Source organism: Gorilla gorilla, chromosome 15 (assembly GCF_029281585.2).
Source record: "Gorilla gorilla gorilla isolate KB3781 chromosome 15, NHGRI_mGorGor1-v2.1_pri, whole genome shotgun sequence".
NCBI classification, from domain to species: Eukaryota; Metazoa; Chordata; class Mammalia; order Primates; family Hominidae; genus Gorilla; species Gorilla gorilla.
The window spans coordinates 89,505,480-89,524,623 of record NC_073239.2 but is presented as its reverse complement, the minus strand read 5'-3'; the positions used below and the strand labels follow the sequence as shown (position 1 = coordinate 89,524,623).

General features: G+C 45.2%; 1 protein-coding gene across 2 annotated transcripts in view; it reads left to right on the top strand.

The window, feature by feature from the left end:
- Window positions 1–19,144, top strand: part of DPF3 (double PHD fingers 3) — a 276,138-nt gene that overhangs the window by 246,451 nt on the left and 10,543 nt on the right. Inside the window, exon 10 of one of the 2 annotated variants that reach the window (XR_008671183.2) lies at window positions 18,909–18,976. Coding sequence is in view for 1 of the 2 variants with exons in the window: in XM_019010025.4 (XP_018865570.1) it covers window positions 18,909–19,021 (113 nt within the window). In the remaining variant the exon portion in view is untranslated. Of the gene's footprint in view, window positions 1–18,908; window positions 19,022–19,144 lie in introns of those variants that run through there. The other variant, XM_019010025.4, reaches the window with a different exon arrangement.

Genomic DNA, 19,144 nt, shown 5'->3' with positions numbered 1-19,144 from the left:
GGTGTGGCATGGAGAAGATGCGATAGTTTTATTCTTTTTTTTTTTTCTTTTTTGAGACAGAGTCTCACTCTGTCACCCAGGCTGGAGTGTGCAGTGGCATGATCTCAGCTCACTGCAACCTCTGCCTCCTGGTTTCAAGCAATCCTCCCACCTCAGCCTCCCAAGTAGCTGGGATTACAGGCATGCACAACCACACCTGGCTAATTTTGTATTTTTAGTGGAGATGGGGTTTCACCATGTTGGCCAAGCTGGTCTTGAACTCCTGACCTCAAGTGATCCGCCTGCCTCGACCTCTCAAAATGCTGGGATTAGAGGCGTGAGCCTCCGCGCCTGGCGCAATAGTTTTATTCTGATTATGTATTTTTCAACTAAATAAGGAGAGTGTGAGGATGGGGTATAAGATATGGGAGATTTGAAAAGACAGAGAGAGATGGGAGAATAATTCGACTAGGGAAATATGGGGACAATGCCAAGATCTGTGGTCACCACTGAAACCACGACTGCTCAGCACAGTGGTGTATTTTTCTGTGCTTGGTGTAGGCCAAGAGTAGGTGAAGAGTTGGTATTAACTGGAAGTTGAGTAAGTAGGAAAAAGGGGTAGAGGGGTAGGCAGACACGTGCAAGGCTGGATGTGGAATCTAAGATAGGTGCATGAGCAGTGACGATGTGAGAGGAGATATGGTGAGAAGTGGTACTGTCCATGGACTGGAGCTCCTGGCGAGATTAAAGAATTGATGGTGTCTGCCTCACTGCCCTCAATAAATTAGGACCAATCTGGCTACTGCTAGCCATCTCCTCGTGATTTTTGGCTCAGGTATATTCCTCTTAAAATAGTTGAATAGACGCTAAAATAGAAAATGATCAAAAGTAATGCTTGTTCTAGGGCTGTTGAATCCATTCATCATTTAATAGGTGCAATCTAATTAGGTTCCTAAGATACTCAAAGCTTCATAGTGAAACAAGGGAAACCATGTCTTAAATGTATCCTAAATCTTTCCTACTACTCCAGTTGAATCAGTCCTACAAATACTGGAATGGGCATTTGTGTTTTGTTTTTAATCCTACAAAGGAAATAATCTAAATGCTTTGTCTTCTAAAAGATCTTATCTTGGGGAGAGAGTATATGGTGCCTGTCTCAAGTTGCTGAGAGAAGCTAAGACCTCCTGTTTATGCAGGAGACCCACAGGTCTCTGGCAAGGAGAATTGCTATCGGGAAGACAGCTTGTGCCTGGATACTGGCCAGTATGGATTGATGTCCTTTGCATGCAACAATCACAGGCGTGTCTGAAACACTTACGGGTATGTCGACAATGGGCTATGGGGTTGAAAGAAATACAGAATTTCTGGGAATGGGCATAGAGGTTTAGTGGTGCCAAAACAAAGCAGAAGAGTGGTAAACCTTGGCCTTTTGTTCTTTTAAAGTTTTCCAGCTTAACAAAGCAGTAGTACATAGCCCATGGTCTTGATCCTCATTATAGAAGAAGGATGAGGTGGGCAGGAAAGGCTTTCGAGCCCTCATTGAGCAAGGCTGACTCAGGATGAGAGTGGTGGGAAGACTTGGCTGAGGTTCCACACGCTGCATTATAGAGCAGCTTGCTGATGTGCAAGAGTCCCCAGGAGACGCTGGCAGCAGAGGGTCTCCAAGTGTGTCCGGGGCCATCTGCATCTGAGCCCCCTCAGGGCACTAGCTAAACAGGCAGATTCCTACCCACTCCAGGGCAGGGGAATTAGAAGCTTTGGGGCCTGAGAATCTGCATGTTTAAAACATCTCTCCCGGTAATTCTTCTGAACTCTGAAGTTTGAGAGCAGCCGGGTCGCCAAAATGGCATTGCTGTGGCTTGGAGAAATGAGAAGACCAGTGATGGACATTTCCACTCTGAGGTCCTTGTTCTCCAAAGGAAAAATTCCCCATGGAGGCAAGGAGGGCAAAAGAGATGGGTGCCTGGGATGTGTGTTTGAAGGAAGGGGGTGGAGAAAGGTCTTCAGGGAGATTGAGAGGCCTGGGTAAGCAGTAGTCATCAGGGGCTAAGAACTTAAACAAGGGAATCTGATTTATGAGCAGCCTCCAAGGGGTCTCATCCACCAGCAAAGCCAGACTTGTTTTACTGGTTCCAGCCTTGGAGTCCTGTCCCTGACAGTGGCCAAAGGGCTTTTATCTGAGGTTGTGGGCATCTTTCTGGATGCACTTCGTAAAGGCAGTGCACTGGCGATGCTGAGGGCAGTCATGGGCTTGGAGTCAGGTGGACTCCACTTAGTGGCTGCAGAGCTGTAAGCAGATTCCCCATCCTCCCAGGACTTTGGTTTCCTTATCTGCATTAGAGGGTAGAGAAGGCATCACAGAAGTGAGGTCTTTTGGACTGGACTTGGAGGATGAATAGAAGTTCCCAGGACAGGCAAAAGGTGGAAGTAGCAGTTTATTATTCTTTTATTCATATTTGCATGGACACATTCACTCCTTTGATGAGAGTTTTTTTGGTGGAAAAGAGAGGAGGGAAGTCAGTGTGGAGAGAGTGAAGACTGAGTGGGTGTCCCAGAAAGGGAGTGAGTTTAGAGAAGTGCATCTCAAAATACCCTGTGCATGCGAATCACCTGGGGATCTTGTTAAAACTGCAGTCCCTAGGTCAGATCCGGGGTGAGCATTTCTAACCAGCCCCCAGGGGATGCTCATGCAAGTGGTCGATGGGCCCACTTTTGTGTAGCCAACCTGTTTGACAGGTTTGGCCATGAATGGGAGTTGAGAGATAGTGAGAGACCTTTGTGTGCAAAAGTACAAGTCAAAAAGAACAGTGGTTTTTTTGGGGGTGGGGGGTGTAGGAGCGTTGAGGGGGTGGGATGCGGCAAATACTTCTCTGTGGTATGGTGGGGTTGGGGTCCATGGTGGGAAAAGAAGAGGAATCTTAAAAAGGCAGCTGTGGCCAGACAGCAAAGAGGCTTGCAATGCTAAGAAGCTTACTTCGTGCTGCAGGCAATGAAAGACAGAGGAATTACTTAAGGAGGAATGGGTTGATGCCTTCTAGCTGGTGGAGTAGAAAAAATATTCGCCATCATTAAAAAATCCCTTCTTACCAGCTTGGGCAGCATAGGGAGACCCCATCTCTATATAAAATTTAAAAATTAGCCAGGCATGGTGGCACATGCCTGTAGTCCCAGCTACTGGGGGAGGCAGGTAGGGGGACGTGGATGCTGAGGAGGAAGGATTGCTTGAGCCAAGGAGGTGGCAGGTGCAGTGAACCAAGATTGCACCACTGCACTCTAGTCTAGCCTGGGTGACAGAGTGAAACCCTATCTCTGAAAAAATAAAAAATAAAAATCCCTTCTTAGCATCTCTGTTTGCTTTGAAGACAGAAGTATGTGACTGTGGCAATACTGTGAGTCCAACCACAAAACATGGCCACCATTTGGTTTGGGTCTTAGCTGTTGTGATAGAGTTTCTGCCTCATGGAAAGGAAAACAGAAGTTATATATCCGACCAGTGAGCTGCTTAAGATGTGAGTCCTTAATTCTCACATGAAACTTTTAACCTATTCAGCTTAATAGTGCCTAGCTCAGGGATGGCAAGTTGCTTTCTTCTTGTATGCAAACTCTAGACCAGTGACAGCCACTTGGAGTGCTGTGCTGAAAAGGATCATAAGGTCTTATCCATGCAGATTGGAAGACAATGTTGAATTGATTAGTAATGTCTGCCATGGGTATGGGATAGAATGGTGGTATATGTGCCACATATTTAGCTATCCCTGAAAGGAGGTCAGATTTCTGGTGATGTATTCCTAATTCTCTCACACCTAATGCTCAGGTGAACCAGAGCCATTTTAGAGATGGTTGATGGTTTCATTTCTCTGATTATGGAATGGAGTTTGTCACTGCTTATCCAGAAGGGCCTCGTGAATCTTTGAACACTTGTGAGGCTCTTGTCTACCCTTACAAAGTACCAGGAAAGGCCCTCCTGCTGCACTATTTTAATATTGATGGGTGTTTTTGTACTGAATAGGCCAAATAGACTATATGTCTTAGGGCATCATTTCTATTAAACCTGAAGACAGATGCTGGTAACTGGAAATAGCCATTGATTTGCTTTCTCTTGTACTATTCCAACTCTCTAATTTCTCCAGAGGAAAAAAAGAAAGCCCATGTAAAAATCATCCCCTCTAGCTTTCTAAGTAAGCAGCGAGATCAATTCTCATTCAGGAATTTGTTGGATAAATATTTGTTTGATTGTCAGGAAAAGAGGATGAATCTTAGATGAAAATTTGGCCGATGGAAACAGATCTATCAGTTGGGTTTAGTGATCACAGATACAGGAGGAGTGCAGACCCGGTGCTGCCTGGATGTTGGGGCTTGGAAGCAAATGCATGCAGAGGTAATATGACGCCAGATGGTGCCGGGTTTTGTTGTACTCCCATGGAGCTCCAAGGATGTTTCTCCCGTATGCAGTGTTGGCTCAGTGCAATTGCTGTTTCTTCTTTTTGAGGGTGTTGAAGGACATCAGGTGTCTCCAGGGCTCAAGACACCTGGGTGAGAGACTTCAGGGAAAGCTGGTTGTCACCATCATCATCCTCATTTTCCGTTCTCCTGCCACTGCAATTTGGAAAGTGAATTCATGACTTGGGGAAATCGGGAGGTGGAGAATGAAAGGGGGAAAAGGATTGAAAGGAGCCGGTGAGCCTTCGTTGGGGTCTCCAGTGGGGGTGGGGTTGTGGGTGTCTCGATTGTAGTATAGTCTTGTGATGACAAAAAGGGGATCCTTCCTGTGTGCTCTTTTGTTCCTTTCTTAGACAAGGTGAGTGGGGAACACTTCTGTCCTTTCTTGACTGACAGTGTAATGGAGGTGTGGCGTGAAATTGGCTTTGGATGCCAGCCGTCTTTTGTGCTCCTCTCAGAGGCTTCACAGGGAAAGCTGGTGATGGGCGGTCACTCGGAGGAGCCCTAGGGAGGACCTGGACACCCAGCTGCAAGTGGGAATAGCTGGCCTGGCAAGTCTGAGTGGGACTGTGAGGTGGCGGGGGGCGTGACCCCTCCTCACTCCAGCCAGGGGCTGAGGAGCTTCTGTCAGGAGCTGAAGCCCAGTAACACCACCATAGGCTGCTGACCTACTTCCTGCAGCCTCCAGGCCCCTTTGTGTGGGCTGGACTGGCTCACTCCTGAGCAATTCTTCCCCAGGGTTTTCCAGGATTAGTCACTGCCAGATGGTGAGGACTCAGTGCTCTGCCTCATGTAAGCAAGTCTGGCTTCTTGAGGGATTTCGCTAGAGGCACGGAGCATCGAGGCTCAAAGGGGCCTGAGGGGACAGCTAGTTCACCCTTATGTGGTGCAAATGGAGGAAACTGAGGCATGGAGAGAGTCAGTGACATATTTCATCATGCCTTGGCAAACTTCTTATGCATGCAAGGAGAAAATGTTGCTATATTTAGCAGCTTAAACAAGGAGCTGAAATGCCACTGGGTTGCCGCTTTTGGGTTGGCCATCCTAGGACATGGTGTAGTGAGAGACCAAGGGATTAGAATGTGAAGACATGGATGTTCCACTAGCCCTGGCTCCACTACTTACTTGCTGGCTGCCTGAGCCATTCTGAGCCTCAACTTCTTCATTTGTAAATCAGGAATGTTCCCATCTGTTCTGCCCACCTCACAGGATCCCCATGGGGAATCAAAACAAAATCAGTGAATAGAAAGGTGCTTCCTTGGAAAAGTTATAAGGATCATTAAAGTATCCAAACATGGCTTTCTTTAGGCCAAAATACTAGCTGCAGGTTCTTCCTCTGCTCATATCAGTTTGGCTTACTTCTAGGAAGCCTCTGACTTTCTAACACTGGGGTTGTGTTCTGGGGAACCTAAAGGGGAGGCTTGTTGGAGGTGAGAGAGGCTCAGGCAGGTGGAAGGAAGGCAGAGCAGGGTTAGGGTGAGACAGGGGCATGGAGGGCAAGGCCTGAGGGGAAGACGGCAGGCTCTTTGGTGCGGTGAGTCTCCTCGGGCCATGCCGTGGAAACAAGTTGGACCCAGGAAACCGAAGGCAGATGCACTCACCTTGCTGTAAATGCTGAGGGGTCACACCCATTCACATTGCCACTGAAATTATCTTTGTTCCCACTATTAGCTCTTTTAAAGGAGATTCACTGAAAAAAAAAATAATAATAGCATGGAAGAGATAAATGATCTAAAATCCCAAACCCTGCTCCTCTCCTTCATTGTCCAGCCCAGTGCTGGGCCTCACTGTGGCTGGGAGCACAATGCAGACACTGCCTAAGCAGGAGTTCTGTCAAATGTCTGGTGTTCAGCCAGACCCCTTACTGTTCCTCCTTTGCCATTGTATTAGTTAGCTACTGCTGTGTAACAAATTATCCCCCAGCTTGGCAGCTTAAAACTGCGAACATTTATTATCTCATAGCTTCTGAGGGTTGGGAACCTGGGAATGGCTTGGGTGGGTGGTGTGTCACAGGGTGTCCCATGAGGCTGCAGTCCAGATGTTGGCCAAGGCTGCAGGCATCTCAAGGCTCCATCAGGGCTGAAGGAGTCACTTCCAAGCTCACTCTCATGTTGCCATTAGGCCTCAGGTCCTCATGAGCTGCTGCGTTGAGAGCCTCAGTTCTTTGCTGGCTGAACAGAGGCTTCCCTCAGCTCCTTGCCATGTGGGCCTTTCCATGAGGCAGCTCACAACACAATAGCTGGCTTCCTCCAGAGTGAGTGATCGGAGACAGACAGAGACATAGAGACAGAGTGCACAGTCAAGACAGAAACCACAGTGCCTTTTATAACTTAGTCTCCAAAACTGCATATTGTCACTCTTCTTTACTGTGTTTGTTAAAAGCAAGTCATTAAACCCAGTCTACATTCAAGAAGAGGGGAATAGCCTCCACTTCTTGAAAAGAGGAGGACCAAGGAATTTGTGGGCATTTTTACAAAGCACTGCAGCCACCAACATTGCTGCCTGCCACCATTTCTGTCCTCACCTCACCATTCCGTTTGGCTCCCAGTGCTGCTCCTCCTACCTTTGGCCCCAACTTCCCTCCTGGAGAATTTTCATGACTGCCACTTGACCAGACTCTGGGGCTGTGGGAGAAGCCTCCACCAGGACCTGCCCCAGCCTTGTGGGCAAGGCTCAGTCACCTAGGACTGAAGATCTTCAATCCAAGGTCAGAAAGAAAGGCACGGCTTCCAGTGGGATTTGATGCATCGCCGGGGGAAGGACAGAAACTGAGGCTGGCAGGGCCTAGCTTTGGCCCCAGAATCTACATCGGAATATGATTCCTGCTATGAATGAAGGGAGTTAGATAAAGACAATGTTCCTGAGATCATTGTGCATGGTGCTTCCAAGCTTGAGAGTGCTGGACAAAGCCTGCGGCAGAAGAAGCATGTTGTGAGGCCATCTGTGTATGAGTTCTTCTCTCTGCGCTGCTGAAGCCATCAGTGATTTGGAGAGGCATGAGGGCCCATTGCTACTAGTGACTGTGTTAGTTCTCATCACCAATGGCTCACCCAGGGCAACACGTTCTCTTTGTTTCTTATCTTACTTCATCTGTCACTTGATGGTGGTGCCACCCTTCCTCTTCCTTGGATGTCATGAAGTGCCTCTCTCCAGATCCTTCTCCCTTTCTGACCACATTGTCTCCAGCTTTCTCAGTGGACTCTCTTCTTGGTGCTCTTTAACGCTTTCAATTCCAATGGTTACTCTTCCCTCTACCCCTAACTAGGTCCTTTTTATTTTGTGCTCTGTGGTCTCTTCCTGAATGTCTCACCAACTTCCAAGGCTCCATCTACCACCCAAACCTGATGATTTCTAAATTTATATCTCTAGCCTGATCTTGTCTCCTGAATGTAGAACCACATTTTCACACCAATTCCTGGGCATCTTAATCTGCACAATTAATGGAATGTGCCCAGTTTGAATCCATTGTTTTACTCTGCAAGTCGCATCTCTGCTAACAGTTTTATCATCTACTCTGTGGCCCAACCTAGGAATCTTGATGCAATTTTTTACTTCTCCCTCTTCCTCACACACATATTCAAGCAGGTATCACATCCTATTGACCAATTCTACCTCTCAAATGTTTCCTCCTTTCATCCCCACAATTATTAGATCTGCCCTGGACTAATGCCCCTCATTACAGTGTAAGCTCCAGAAGGGTAGGACTTTGTCTGTTTTCCATTGCTCAGCATCTATCACAGCACCTGGCACATTGCAAGTGCTCAATACAAACTCATTGAATAGATGGATTTAGTGACTGGTCCCCCTTCCCCAGCCATCTCCAACACATCTGCCTTCTGCCCTATCACCAGACTCATCTCTCTAAAGCATGGGTACAAGCACATCAGTTTCTTGCTTAAAAACCTCCGAGGAGTCCCCACTGTTTACAGAATTAAATTCAGATCCTCATGCCTACATAAGAGGCTCTTCATAATCTTTCCTCATACCTTTCTAGCATCATCTCCTGCAATTCCTCTTTTCCCTGCTCTCCTTGAGCTACTCTGCTTTGCCTGAGTGGACCATGCACCTTATATTTCCTGCTGTTGCCTTTCCCTGTAATGCTGTTTCCATTTTTTTTTTTTTTACTTAGAAAACTCGTATTTATCTTTTAAGGCCCAGCTTGAAAGCTACCTCCTCTCAGTGGCTTTCCCTGAGCCTCTCCAGCATTATTTATTGCTTCCTCATCTGTAAGAACTTCATTCATTCTCCTATTATGGCACTTATCACATTGTATTATAGTCATTTAAAAGAGTCTCTCTCTCTCTATATAATAGTTATCTGTGTAAGAATATTATAGTCATTTAAAAGAGTCTCTCTCTCTATATATAATAGTTATCTGTGTAAGAAATTACTCCAAAACTCAACAGCTTAAAACAACAAACACTTATTATCTCATAGTTTCTGTGGGTCAGGAATCTATGTGTGTTTTATCTGGGTGCCTCTGGCCCAAGGCCTCCCTTGGGTTGCAGTCAAGTTGTCAGCTGGGGCTGTGGTCTCATCTGAAGGCTCACTTGGGAGATAATTCAATTCCAAGCCCACACATGTGGGTGCTGGCAGGATTCAGTTCCTCTTGGGCTGCTGCACTGAGGCCTTCCTTCATATGTTGCCACATGGACCTGTCTGTAGGGCATCTCACAATATAGCAGCTGGCTTCCCTTAGAGCAAGTAAGTGAGAAAACATAAGAGGGGATTCGGAAGATGAAAGTCGCAGTCTTTTTATAACCTAATATTATAAGTGACATCACTTCTGCCATATTCTACTAGTTTGAGGTGAGTCATTTAGTGCAGCCCACACTCAAGGGGGGAGAATGACACAAGAGTATGGTGTCCTTCATTGATGGCCATGCCAGAGACTGCCTAGCACACCTACCAAACTGAGCTCCTCAAGGCAGGAGTCATGCATCATTCCTTTTTGAAACTTCAGCACCTTGTACAGTTCCTGGCAATGAACAGGTGCTCAGTGAATTTTGCCAAATTAAGTGGAATTATTTTTCTATAAGAATCTGATCACAATTGGGTAGATTGCAAAGTCCGCAAGAACACTCAAAATAGACTAAAATGATTTAAAAATGGCGCACTGGCTCATGCCTGTAATCCCAGCACTTTGGGAGGCCGAGGTGGGCAGACCACAAGGTTAGGAGATCGAGACCATCCTGGCTAACACGGTGAAACCCCGTCTCTACTAAAAAATACAAAAAATTAGCCGGGCGTGGTGGCGGGCGCCTGTAGTCCCAGCTACTCAGGAGGCTGAGGCAGGAGAATGGCGTTAACCCAGGAGGCGGAGCTCGCAGTGAGCCAAGATCGCGCCACTGCACTCCAGCATGGACGACAGAGCGAGACTCCGTCTCAAAAAAAAAAAAAAAAAATGTAAAACAGAGTGTCTAAGTGTCATGAGTACACTGTCAGTCCTCTACTTCTAGGTACTTCTATGATTGCTTCCCAGGCTCACATAGAAAAGGATAGGAAAGCATTTTTTCCTTTTGACTTAGCACAACTCTGTGGAATATTTTTTGGAAGAAAAAATTAGAATGCTACTTCAAAGGTCCTCAGGCAACTCAAGAACTTAGACCACTCATGAATTCATCTTCTAATTCATGGATGATCAGCAGTTGGAGGATCGGGGCAATCAAGTGTTGACTAATCACTGCTGTTTTCCACCAGCTATCCATCAATTACAGACATTATGAAATTCTCCTGGATATACTCAGGACAGTAGGAAGTACAGGGATTACAGGGTCTCCAATCTAAGCAATGGTTTCTTTTTCAGGCTCATTTTCCTAAAGAAAACACAGAGCCTTTAGCCAGGTCCCATGGTTGGATGCTCCTAAGGTCCAGAGAGGCCTGGAATGCACAGCAAATGTCAAGGCTTGGCATCTAAAATTGATGTTGGGCTCTGGACAATGATTCAGCCTGACCTTCACACACTGTTGTGGGGCAAGAATCACTTTGGGCAGCTGGTTGCCTGCAATCTACAATTCCAGAGAAGCATTTAAAAGGAAAGTCATCCAGAGTTGCTCATACTGATGACCCTCTTCTCTTAGTCACTTCCTGCCTGGCAATATCTGCAGCTGTCACACAGCAGCTCAACCTAGCTCATCCCAGATCTAATATTCCTCATCGATGGAACCTTACCCAAGGCCTCTGTCTACCTTCAGTTTATGACAGCTCATCTGTATAGGCCCAACTTATTGCATGGCGGTGGGTGGTATGGTTGATTAAAAGTCCTTCAGATTTCTAGATTTCTTTTGCTTTCTGTCTTGGCCATCTTTTGTTGTGTTGACATTGGACTTGGACTGGGCTGGTCAATATGGGAAAGTTGACATGAATTCTAGAAGGACGTACTGGCTATTTTAATTTCTTTCTTAGTTTTTTTTCTTTTTTAACTTTGAGTTTTAGCTGGCAAACTTTAGAAGGCTTGTTTATCCCACCAAGCAGATGGGCAATTGGGGATCAGTGGTATCTTTAAAAATACCATTTTTGGGTGGCATAGACAAAGCTACAGCTTCATGGATAGTAGATTCCAATGCTTTAACTTAATATATTGAAAAACTAATGCTAGAGAAGTCAATTGACTTGTCCAAAGGACTCAGGTGCTGTAATATATCTCAAAGTGTGGCAGTTGTAAATTGAGGGCAGGGGTTTGGATTTTCTCACTGCTATGTCCCCAGTACCTAGAAGAGTGCCTGCCATATTTATATATTCAACAAATACTGTCAAAGAAATGAATAAATGAATAAATTATTTTTGATCCTCAGCTGCAGTGACTGATTAGGGGCTTTGGGGTCATTACTATGACTCTCAACATATTCCTAGTGCTGTGCATTGGCCCCAAGTTGAGTCGAGTAAATTGTATAAATCCAGGTCAAGGCTTCCCTATCCCATTATTTCACTTGAAGAAGACCAACCATGATGTATGCCCTCAGGCTTATAGACAGGTGTAGATCCACTTCCTGGGGACTCCACCTTGGACCACACCTGACCACGAAAACTTGGGGAATTTCTAGGACCATTTGAGAATGGCGCCATGAGCCCTTGGCTGTTTAGCCTATTAAAAGTGCCCGTAATACTCTTGCATGAATGTGCTTTGTATGGTTATTTATAAGAATGACTGGTGCAATAGCCCCTGGGGCTTGCATCCCATGTGTTTCCTGGGTGCCACAGACCTTGACAACTGGAGGAGAGGATAAACAAACCTCTAAGAGGAGTGGAGCTGTATGCACAGGAAGGTGTTTTGCCCAAGAAAGGGCAGCCACACAGCTCATGCTATCATTTATTTTTAATGCATTTTTGTTTGTTTGGTATTTGTCCTTTCCATTCTCTTTCTCTTCTTTGTCCTCTTTGAAGTGCAGTAAAAATGGTGAGAGAAAAAGGGAGCCATTCAGATGCCTCTGGAGTGCCATTGTGATCATCGATTTGCAGGTGTCTTCAGCATTAGAAGTAATATCTGGGGGCAGATAGAGGTGAACCTGCAGACCTTTGCAGAAGGTTTACAAAGCAGGGCTTGAGAAATAATTATGGGAAGCAGCAGTGCCCAGTTATCAAACTTGCCATAGTATATACATAAAGCAGTTGAACTTTTGATTGCTCAGAATTGGTCCATCCCTTTCCCCTTTACAGATTCAATATAATGACTGAGCCTCCTTCCCTCCACCAGCCAAGCTGGGTCTCAAAGTGGAGGAGCATGAAGAGAGGGGGAGGGAATGGGGCAGAGAGAGAGACAGAAGAGGGAAAGAAGAGAAAGAGAAGAGAGGAGTGAGAGAATGAAAATGAATGGATCTGATTGAATGAGATGGCTTCCCAAAGAGAACTAGTAATAATTTTTCTTCTCAAATTACCTTGTAGCATGATGATTCAGATATGACTATTCTTTGCATAAATGCTTTAGCTAAAACTTCATATATACATTTGCAATTTGTAAATACCAGGAATTTTATATGTGTATGAGAATATAGAGAACTATTTGAAATTTGAGCCAAATTATTTTCTAATGAATGCCCATGGAGACTTGTTTTTGGTGCTATTTTGGGTTGGAATTGATTCTATGTATTTTATGTAATACAATTTCTGTAAACCAAGCATCAGAATAAGGAGCACAATTTGAGTTTTGCATTTACTTGCCTGAGAACCATGGATATTTAAGTTCTCTTTGCCTGAGAAATTAGCTTTTAAGCGATCAACATTGATAAATAAGGTAATAAAGTATAATTAGATGTTTATAATTTCACAATGAATAAATAATAGACCATGCTGATTCCAAAGTTATTCGTATTTGTTTTATTTATGTTTTCAACGCATACCTAGGAAGATAATTTTTTTTCCTGGAGCCCTAATTCAATCAGTGATGTGGCTTAGCCTAGTCCAAATTAAATACCGGTGATAATAAAATAAAAACTCTTTTAATAAGGATCATAATGTAAGAGACACATGTCATAGCAGTTTGTGTATTTCTTTTGCCCAGGGTTTGTTGAAAATGAACTGTGTTTCTCTCAATGTACTGAATATCTTCAGAGGAGGTTGACTAGTAAGTGACTTAGGTTAGCTTTTAAGTTGCAATCATAATGTCAGCTTAATCCACAAGGTATATTTAGATATTTTCTCCCCTAAAAGGCTGGAAATACCCTTGTGTTGGGGCAGTTGTGTATTAGCATGCATAGAAATTGGCAGCTGTGAATATGAAACTAACACTAGTTTTGCCTGGATATTTATCTGTATGCCTTCTCACTCAAATACCACAAAATCCCATTTGCAGTCCCTTGAACATTTTCAGCATCTGTGCACATGTTTCTATAAAGACATGAGATGTGTCCTTCCAGTGCCAAGGCTGCTGTCACTGCTCTCAGATGCCTGCCTTTCCTTTTTTACTGAGCTCAGTAGGCTGTAGTGTCAGAAACACCGGGTACTCCCAGCCTCATGGATTATCATCTGTCTGAGAAGTTTCCCATAACCCATTGGTTTCCCTTTCCGTCCATCTGCTGAAATAGCACCCTGAAGCCAAATGCTGATCTCCCAAAAGCCCACTCCAGCAGTTAGATCTCCCATACATAGTGGCCATGGGTGACATACCCAGTGTCAACCTCTAGAGAGGATTGAGGTCAGTTCTGGAAGGGTTAGGGCTGAATCAGGAATGGCTCTTCACACCAAGTTCACCACTGACCCAGCTCAACAAGCTAGCAGGAGATTTACTGAATGCTCCTGATAGAATACATTTAGAGGAACACCCGGGAAGGACTTGGTTTTTAATGATCTGGCTGGGCTGAATCATGCACACTGCACCATTTTCTAAATTCATTTTGGTAATTGGAATCTTATAAATGCTCTGTTGAATCATGGCACCCAGGGGGGCCTGGGAAGGGTTGTCTTCCCTCCACTATAGTAGGCTATTTAAATAGCAATATGGGTATTTCTTGCTCTAAAGAAACCTGGGGCTATGAAAAAATCTAGATTTCCAAGCAAGTATTAGGTTGGTGCAAAAGTAATTGCAGTACTTGCCATTAATGGCAACAACTGCAATTACTTTTGCACCAGCCTAATACCCTAGAGAATGAGGGTTAACTTTACAAAAGAGATTAAGATAGGGATCCTCAAATATCAAGTGACCATAAGTATTACAAATTACCTTATAGCCATGTGCCTCTTTTTTTCTTTCACCTTTGAATTGGAAAGACTGTATTTGTTATTCTCTTACTTTCAAAGCATTTAGGAATGAGTTCTGGGCAAAAGTAAGACCAGTGAACCTTAGAAACAAGCTGCTATTACTTTCCTTAGACACTTCCTTTTGTCTAACAGTGTGTATTATTGAAGTAATTTTTGTGGCAGGTAAGAAGTCTCATTCTTGCAGTTTTGTCTGGCAAATGATTTCTGCAGTTTTTGGAGAAAGGCGCAGGAGCAAATCTGTTATGGTGGTCCAGACAGGAGGATTTGGTTCTGGGCACAGTTTTTGCACCTGCTGATGACTTAAACTTTTTGTGTCTCACCGTCCCTGGCTGAGAAGTTACAATAGTATTTCCCTCCCCTACTTTCTTCTTGCGCTTGAGTGATGTCTTGAGTGTGGAGGAGAAGGAGTTCCTGCAGCCACTGCTAAGGCCCATCTGAGTCCTGCATTTTATCGGGGGCTTGAGGCTGTGTGAGCTTACCTCCCTTGCTTCAGGTTTGAAGATCTTCAGGAGGCTGATGACTTTCTCAAGATGGGAACACAGAGAAAGCCATGAGATTGTTTCAGAAACTTCCAACAGGCATTTCCAAAACCCACTTGCTACCATCCATTGTCCAAAGCTATCCCAGAAAATGTCTTCATAGCTCAGCACAGGAGTCTTAGAGAACTAAGACACAGAGCTGGCTCTCGATAAATATTGGTGGAGTGTTGCTAAATGCATGCAGCACACGCCACCCCCAGCCCCTCCTCACAGAGACAGCTCAGATGCACATTTGGCTGCTGAGTTCTGTCATGCTCTGGAATGTGCTGACTTTCCTTCCTTGGGAAGATGGCATGACTGAAGCGTGTTATTATTAGTAGGGTAGCTTTTGCCCTGATCTGTCAACATTCCCTCACTCAGGGTCTTTATTGAGCAAGGACAAACTAGAGAACCTGTGGCAGTAAACACAGTTGACCACCTTCTCCTTCTTGAAACCTCTTCTTTTGGTTACTGTGACCCCATACTCACCCGATTTGCTTCTTACCTCTTGCCATGTTTCTCTCTTTCCGTTGCTGGTTCTTTCTTTTGATCTTGGAGGACTTGAGCTCCTCCAAGCTCAGTCCTAGACCCTTTTCTCTATTCTCCTTTCTTCTCTCCTCTTCCTTTCTTTCCCTAGATACTTCCTCATTCCCTTTTCCCTAGATAATTTCATTAATTCTCATGGTTTCACTTATCACCTATTTAGCAAAAACTTCTGAATTTCGACCCATACATTCAACTATCCACTCAACATTTCTACCAGAAGTCTCAATTTCAGCATGCTCAACACAGAAGGAATCCTCTTCCTCTATGTGGTCCCTGCAATCCTTCTACAGTCTTTCTCATCTAAGTTTCACTGTAATCTACAATCTACCTAGTTTCATGGGTCAGAAACTTGGGAATATTTCTCATCATTTTCCCATATTCCCAACATTCAAACAATAGTCAAGTCCTGTCAAGTATTTCTTTAACATTTCTCAAATTTCCACCTTAGTTGAATCATTCTTGTATCTCTCCTGGTAGCCGCATTAGCCTCCTAACTAGTTTCCTGGCAACAATTCTTACATGCCTGTACCCTCCCACCCCTCAACAATTCTTTCCTTAGAGTACAGCCCCTTCATCCTTCCTTCCCCTCCCCTTCTCTTGTCCTTCCCCCTCCCCTCTCCCTTTCCCCTCCCCTTTCCCCCTTCCCCTCCCCTTCCTCTCTCCTTCCCATCCCCTTCCCCTCTTCTCCCCTTCCCCTCCCTCCATCCTTCCCTCCTTCCCTTCCTTCCCCTCCTTCCCTTCTGTCCCTTTCATCCCTTCCCTTCTCCTTCCCTTCTTCCTTCCTTCCTTCTTTCCTTCCCTCCCTCCTTCCCTCCCTTCCTCCTGCTTCTTTCCTTCCTTCCTTTCTTTCTTCCTTCCCTCCTTCCTCTCTCTCTCCTTTTTCTTATCTGCCTTCCACCTTCCTTTCTTTTCGATGATTTAATTTTTTGTTTTCCTTATTTAAAAATATTTTTTCAACTATTTATTTTGACATAATTATAGCTTCATAGGAAGTTACAAAATATATTACAAAAAGTCCTTGAGCTCTTCACTCAGTTTTCTCCAAGGGCAACATCTTATGTAATTATAGCACAATATCAAAACCAGGCAATTGATATTAATGCAATCATAGACTTTATTCAGATGTGACTAGTTTTACATGTACAAATACATATGTGTATGTGTATGTACAGTTCTATGCAATCTTATCACATATGTAACCACCACAATCAAGATACAGAACCACTTCATCCCAATAGCACTCATGCTAAAGAATGCTCCTTTAAAAACAAAATGTGACCCACTTACTGCCTTGCATAATAGCCTTTAATGACTTAAAAAACAGATTCTTAAATAAGGGCTGCAAATGCCTGTAATCCTTCTCCAGCTACCTCTGCAGCCACCTCTTACCCCTTTCCTTTTGCTCACCAAGCCTCTGCTCACTGGCCTTTCTCCTCCTTGTAATTTGCTAAGCTGCTTCACTGCTCAAAGCCTCCACCCATGCTGTTCCCCTTACTTGGAATCCTCCTCTTCCCACCTAGCTAACGCCTCATCTGACACATATCAGCTTAAAGATCTTTCTCAGGGAAGGTTTCCTTGACATCTCAGTCTAGGTTAGGTTCTTCTATGTGTTTTTATGGCCAATTATGCTTTTCCTTCATGGCACTAATTATACAATTGTAGTTGATAGATACATGTGTAGCTGATTAATCTGAGGCCTCTTTGGCTAGGCTGGAAGGGCTCGAGGTGTCTTGCTCATCCCCACTGTGTCTTTTCTGTCTAGCACAATGGCTGGCCTTGTAGGTGCTCAATAAGTACTTGGTAAGTTAATGAATAGTTATCCTAAGCTGGCTGGGTATGGCTGGGGTGTGGCACAGAACTGGCCAAAGTCAGCGTGTCTATATGAGCATCAGCTCCATGACCTCATGTTCATGCTCTCAATGGTGCCCGGTCAGAGAAACTGGGCATCTGTGGTCATACCACATGGAGTCCCAAACAGATATTTCCTGCCCTGTACCCATCCCAGTGTTCTCTCTGAGAGACTGGAATAGGGAGTAACCCTGGCTAATGTTCTTCTTAGACCAATCTTTGAGATGCTTTCAAGAATATCAGCTGGCTGTTCACGCAGGCTTTTAATGTAAGGCTTCTTTTTCTTTGGGGCCACTGTCATGGTATCACCTTGAGAGGGTTATTAGTTCAGAGCTGTGGAAGTCTGTAAGTTGGATGGTACCTGAGAAGTCCTTGAAAAGCTTTTAGATCAGGCCTCTCCTTGCTGCTTCTGCCTGTATTCACTGAGTGTCCCCTCCCCACCACCAACAAGTCATTTCCACACCCCTTGCCCTCTCCAAGATAACTCAGCATGGTTTCTATTTGTGGAGCTCAAAATGTGAAGGATCCTTATATTGGCTGAATAGACAGTATTTCATCCAAATGGTCATGATGTGAACAGCTCTCTGAAGATTTGAAAGGGAGGAAATGGGGGCTCCTGCTAAGATGTGGCTTTGCCAAGGGGTGGTGGCGCCATGGGGGATCCTGTCTGTGGAGGATACTAGGTTGGCGATGCCAACCATGATTGGTGTCCCCTGTCTCTAGCATCCTTCTTTAACTAGCATCCTTCTTTAAAGCATATAATCCTTCAAATGAAAGAGGCAACACAAGGCACCATATAATGGGTTTGGCAGAATTGGAAGCTCTGGAGAATGGTGAGTGCTCGGCACTGGGCAAAGCTGTCAATATTTTTTGTGACAGAGTCAGTAATTGGCTTTGCCCTGTGTGCTCTGGGCAGATTCTGATCTGTTTCACAGTACTGGGAGACCTGGGAATGTCATCCAAGTTATCCTTCCATGCCACATAGAAGGCCAAGGGTCTTTGCATTCTACAGTTCATGGCCGTCCTCTCCCTGCAAGCATCTTTCTTTTAGGTGACCTAGGTCTGAGGACAGAGTCCAGTTCCACAGGCCAAGTCTTGGGCATGGCTCACGAGGGCTGTGCTTGAAGGTCACAGCTTAATGTCCCTTCTCTCATCTTGTGATTGGGTTGGCTCCCATGAAACTTGGGATGGAGAAAAGAGTTAGAACCGGCAACCAGTCCTTTTAGGATAGACCTGGCCATTTGCTCTGATGCTCCATTTCTTTGCCATCCCTGCCAGGCCACTTCCTTCTGTAGTCCCTGGCACTGTTCAGGATATGAACTTTTGCTAGTCTCATGAGTGTGGGCATGGATACTTTAGGTAACAGTGCAATGCCTCATCCTACCCCTGAGCACTGACCCTGGAAACCTCATACAATCCTTCTGATAGCCTCCCTTGCACCCTAAGGCAGTGTGAATAACCGGTTGGATCAGAAGGCCCAGCTCCAAATAGTTCTTACCTGTTGTGCTGCCATAGCTGATGCTGGGGCTTGGAGGGTCCCGCTGGTGTCTCTCATAGTGCTGCCCCAGGCTGCGTACTCTGCAGTTTCCTCTCTCGTTCTCTCTGATCATTGTTTTCTGTCTTCATCAACTGATACACCTACCGGGGAATATGATCTTAGTGCAAGCAGAATTGGATGTGCTTATGTCTCTGTTTTGCCCTTGATCTGAATAACGGGGTGGTGAAGAATGTGGGTAGGGCCCTGTCTGGGTCCCCATTTTTTTCCCTACGTCATGCTACCCTGCCCCGCCTGCACACTGGGCATCAATGTGTTTCCAGTGAGTGGTGTTGAGGGGTGGCAGTTCATACTTTGGCCCTAATGCTGTTGTTTCTGGCTTCCTCCAGGTCACCCAACCTGCCTGCAGTTTACCCTGAACATGACCGAGGCTGTCAAGACCTACAAGTGGCAGTGCATAGAGTGCAAATCCTGTATCCTCTGTGGGACCTCAGAGAATGATGTGAGTTTGGGGCTTTCCCTGTGGGAGGGAGAAATCCACAGAGCTGGGGTCCTTTGAGGGGTGAAGAGGAAGGAAGGACTCTTGTCACTAGGCCCCTGGGGCCTGTTACCCTGGCACTTGGGA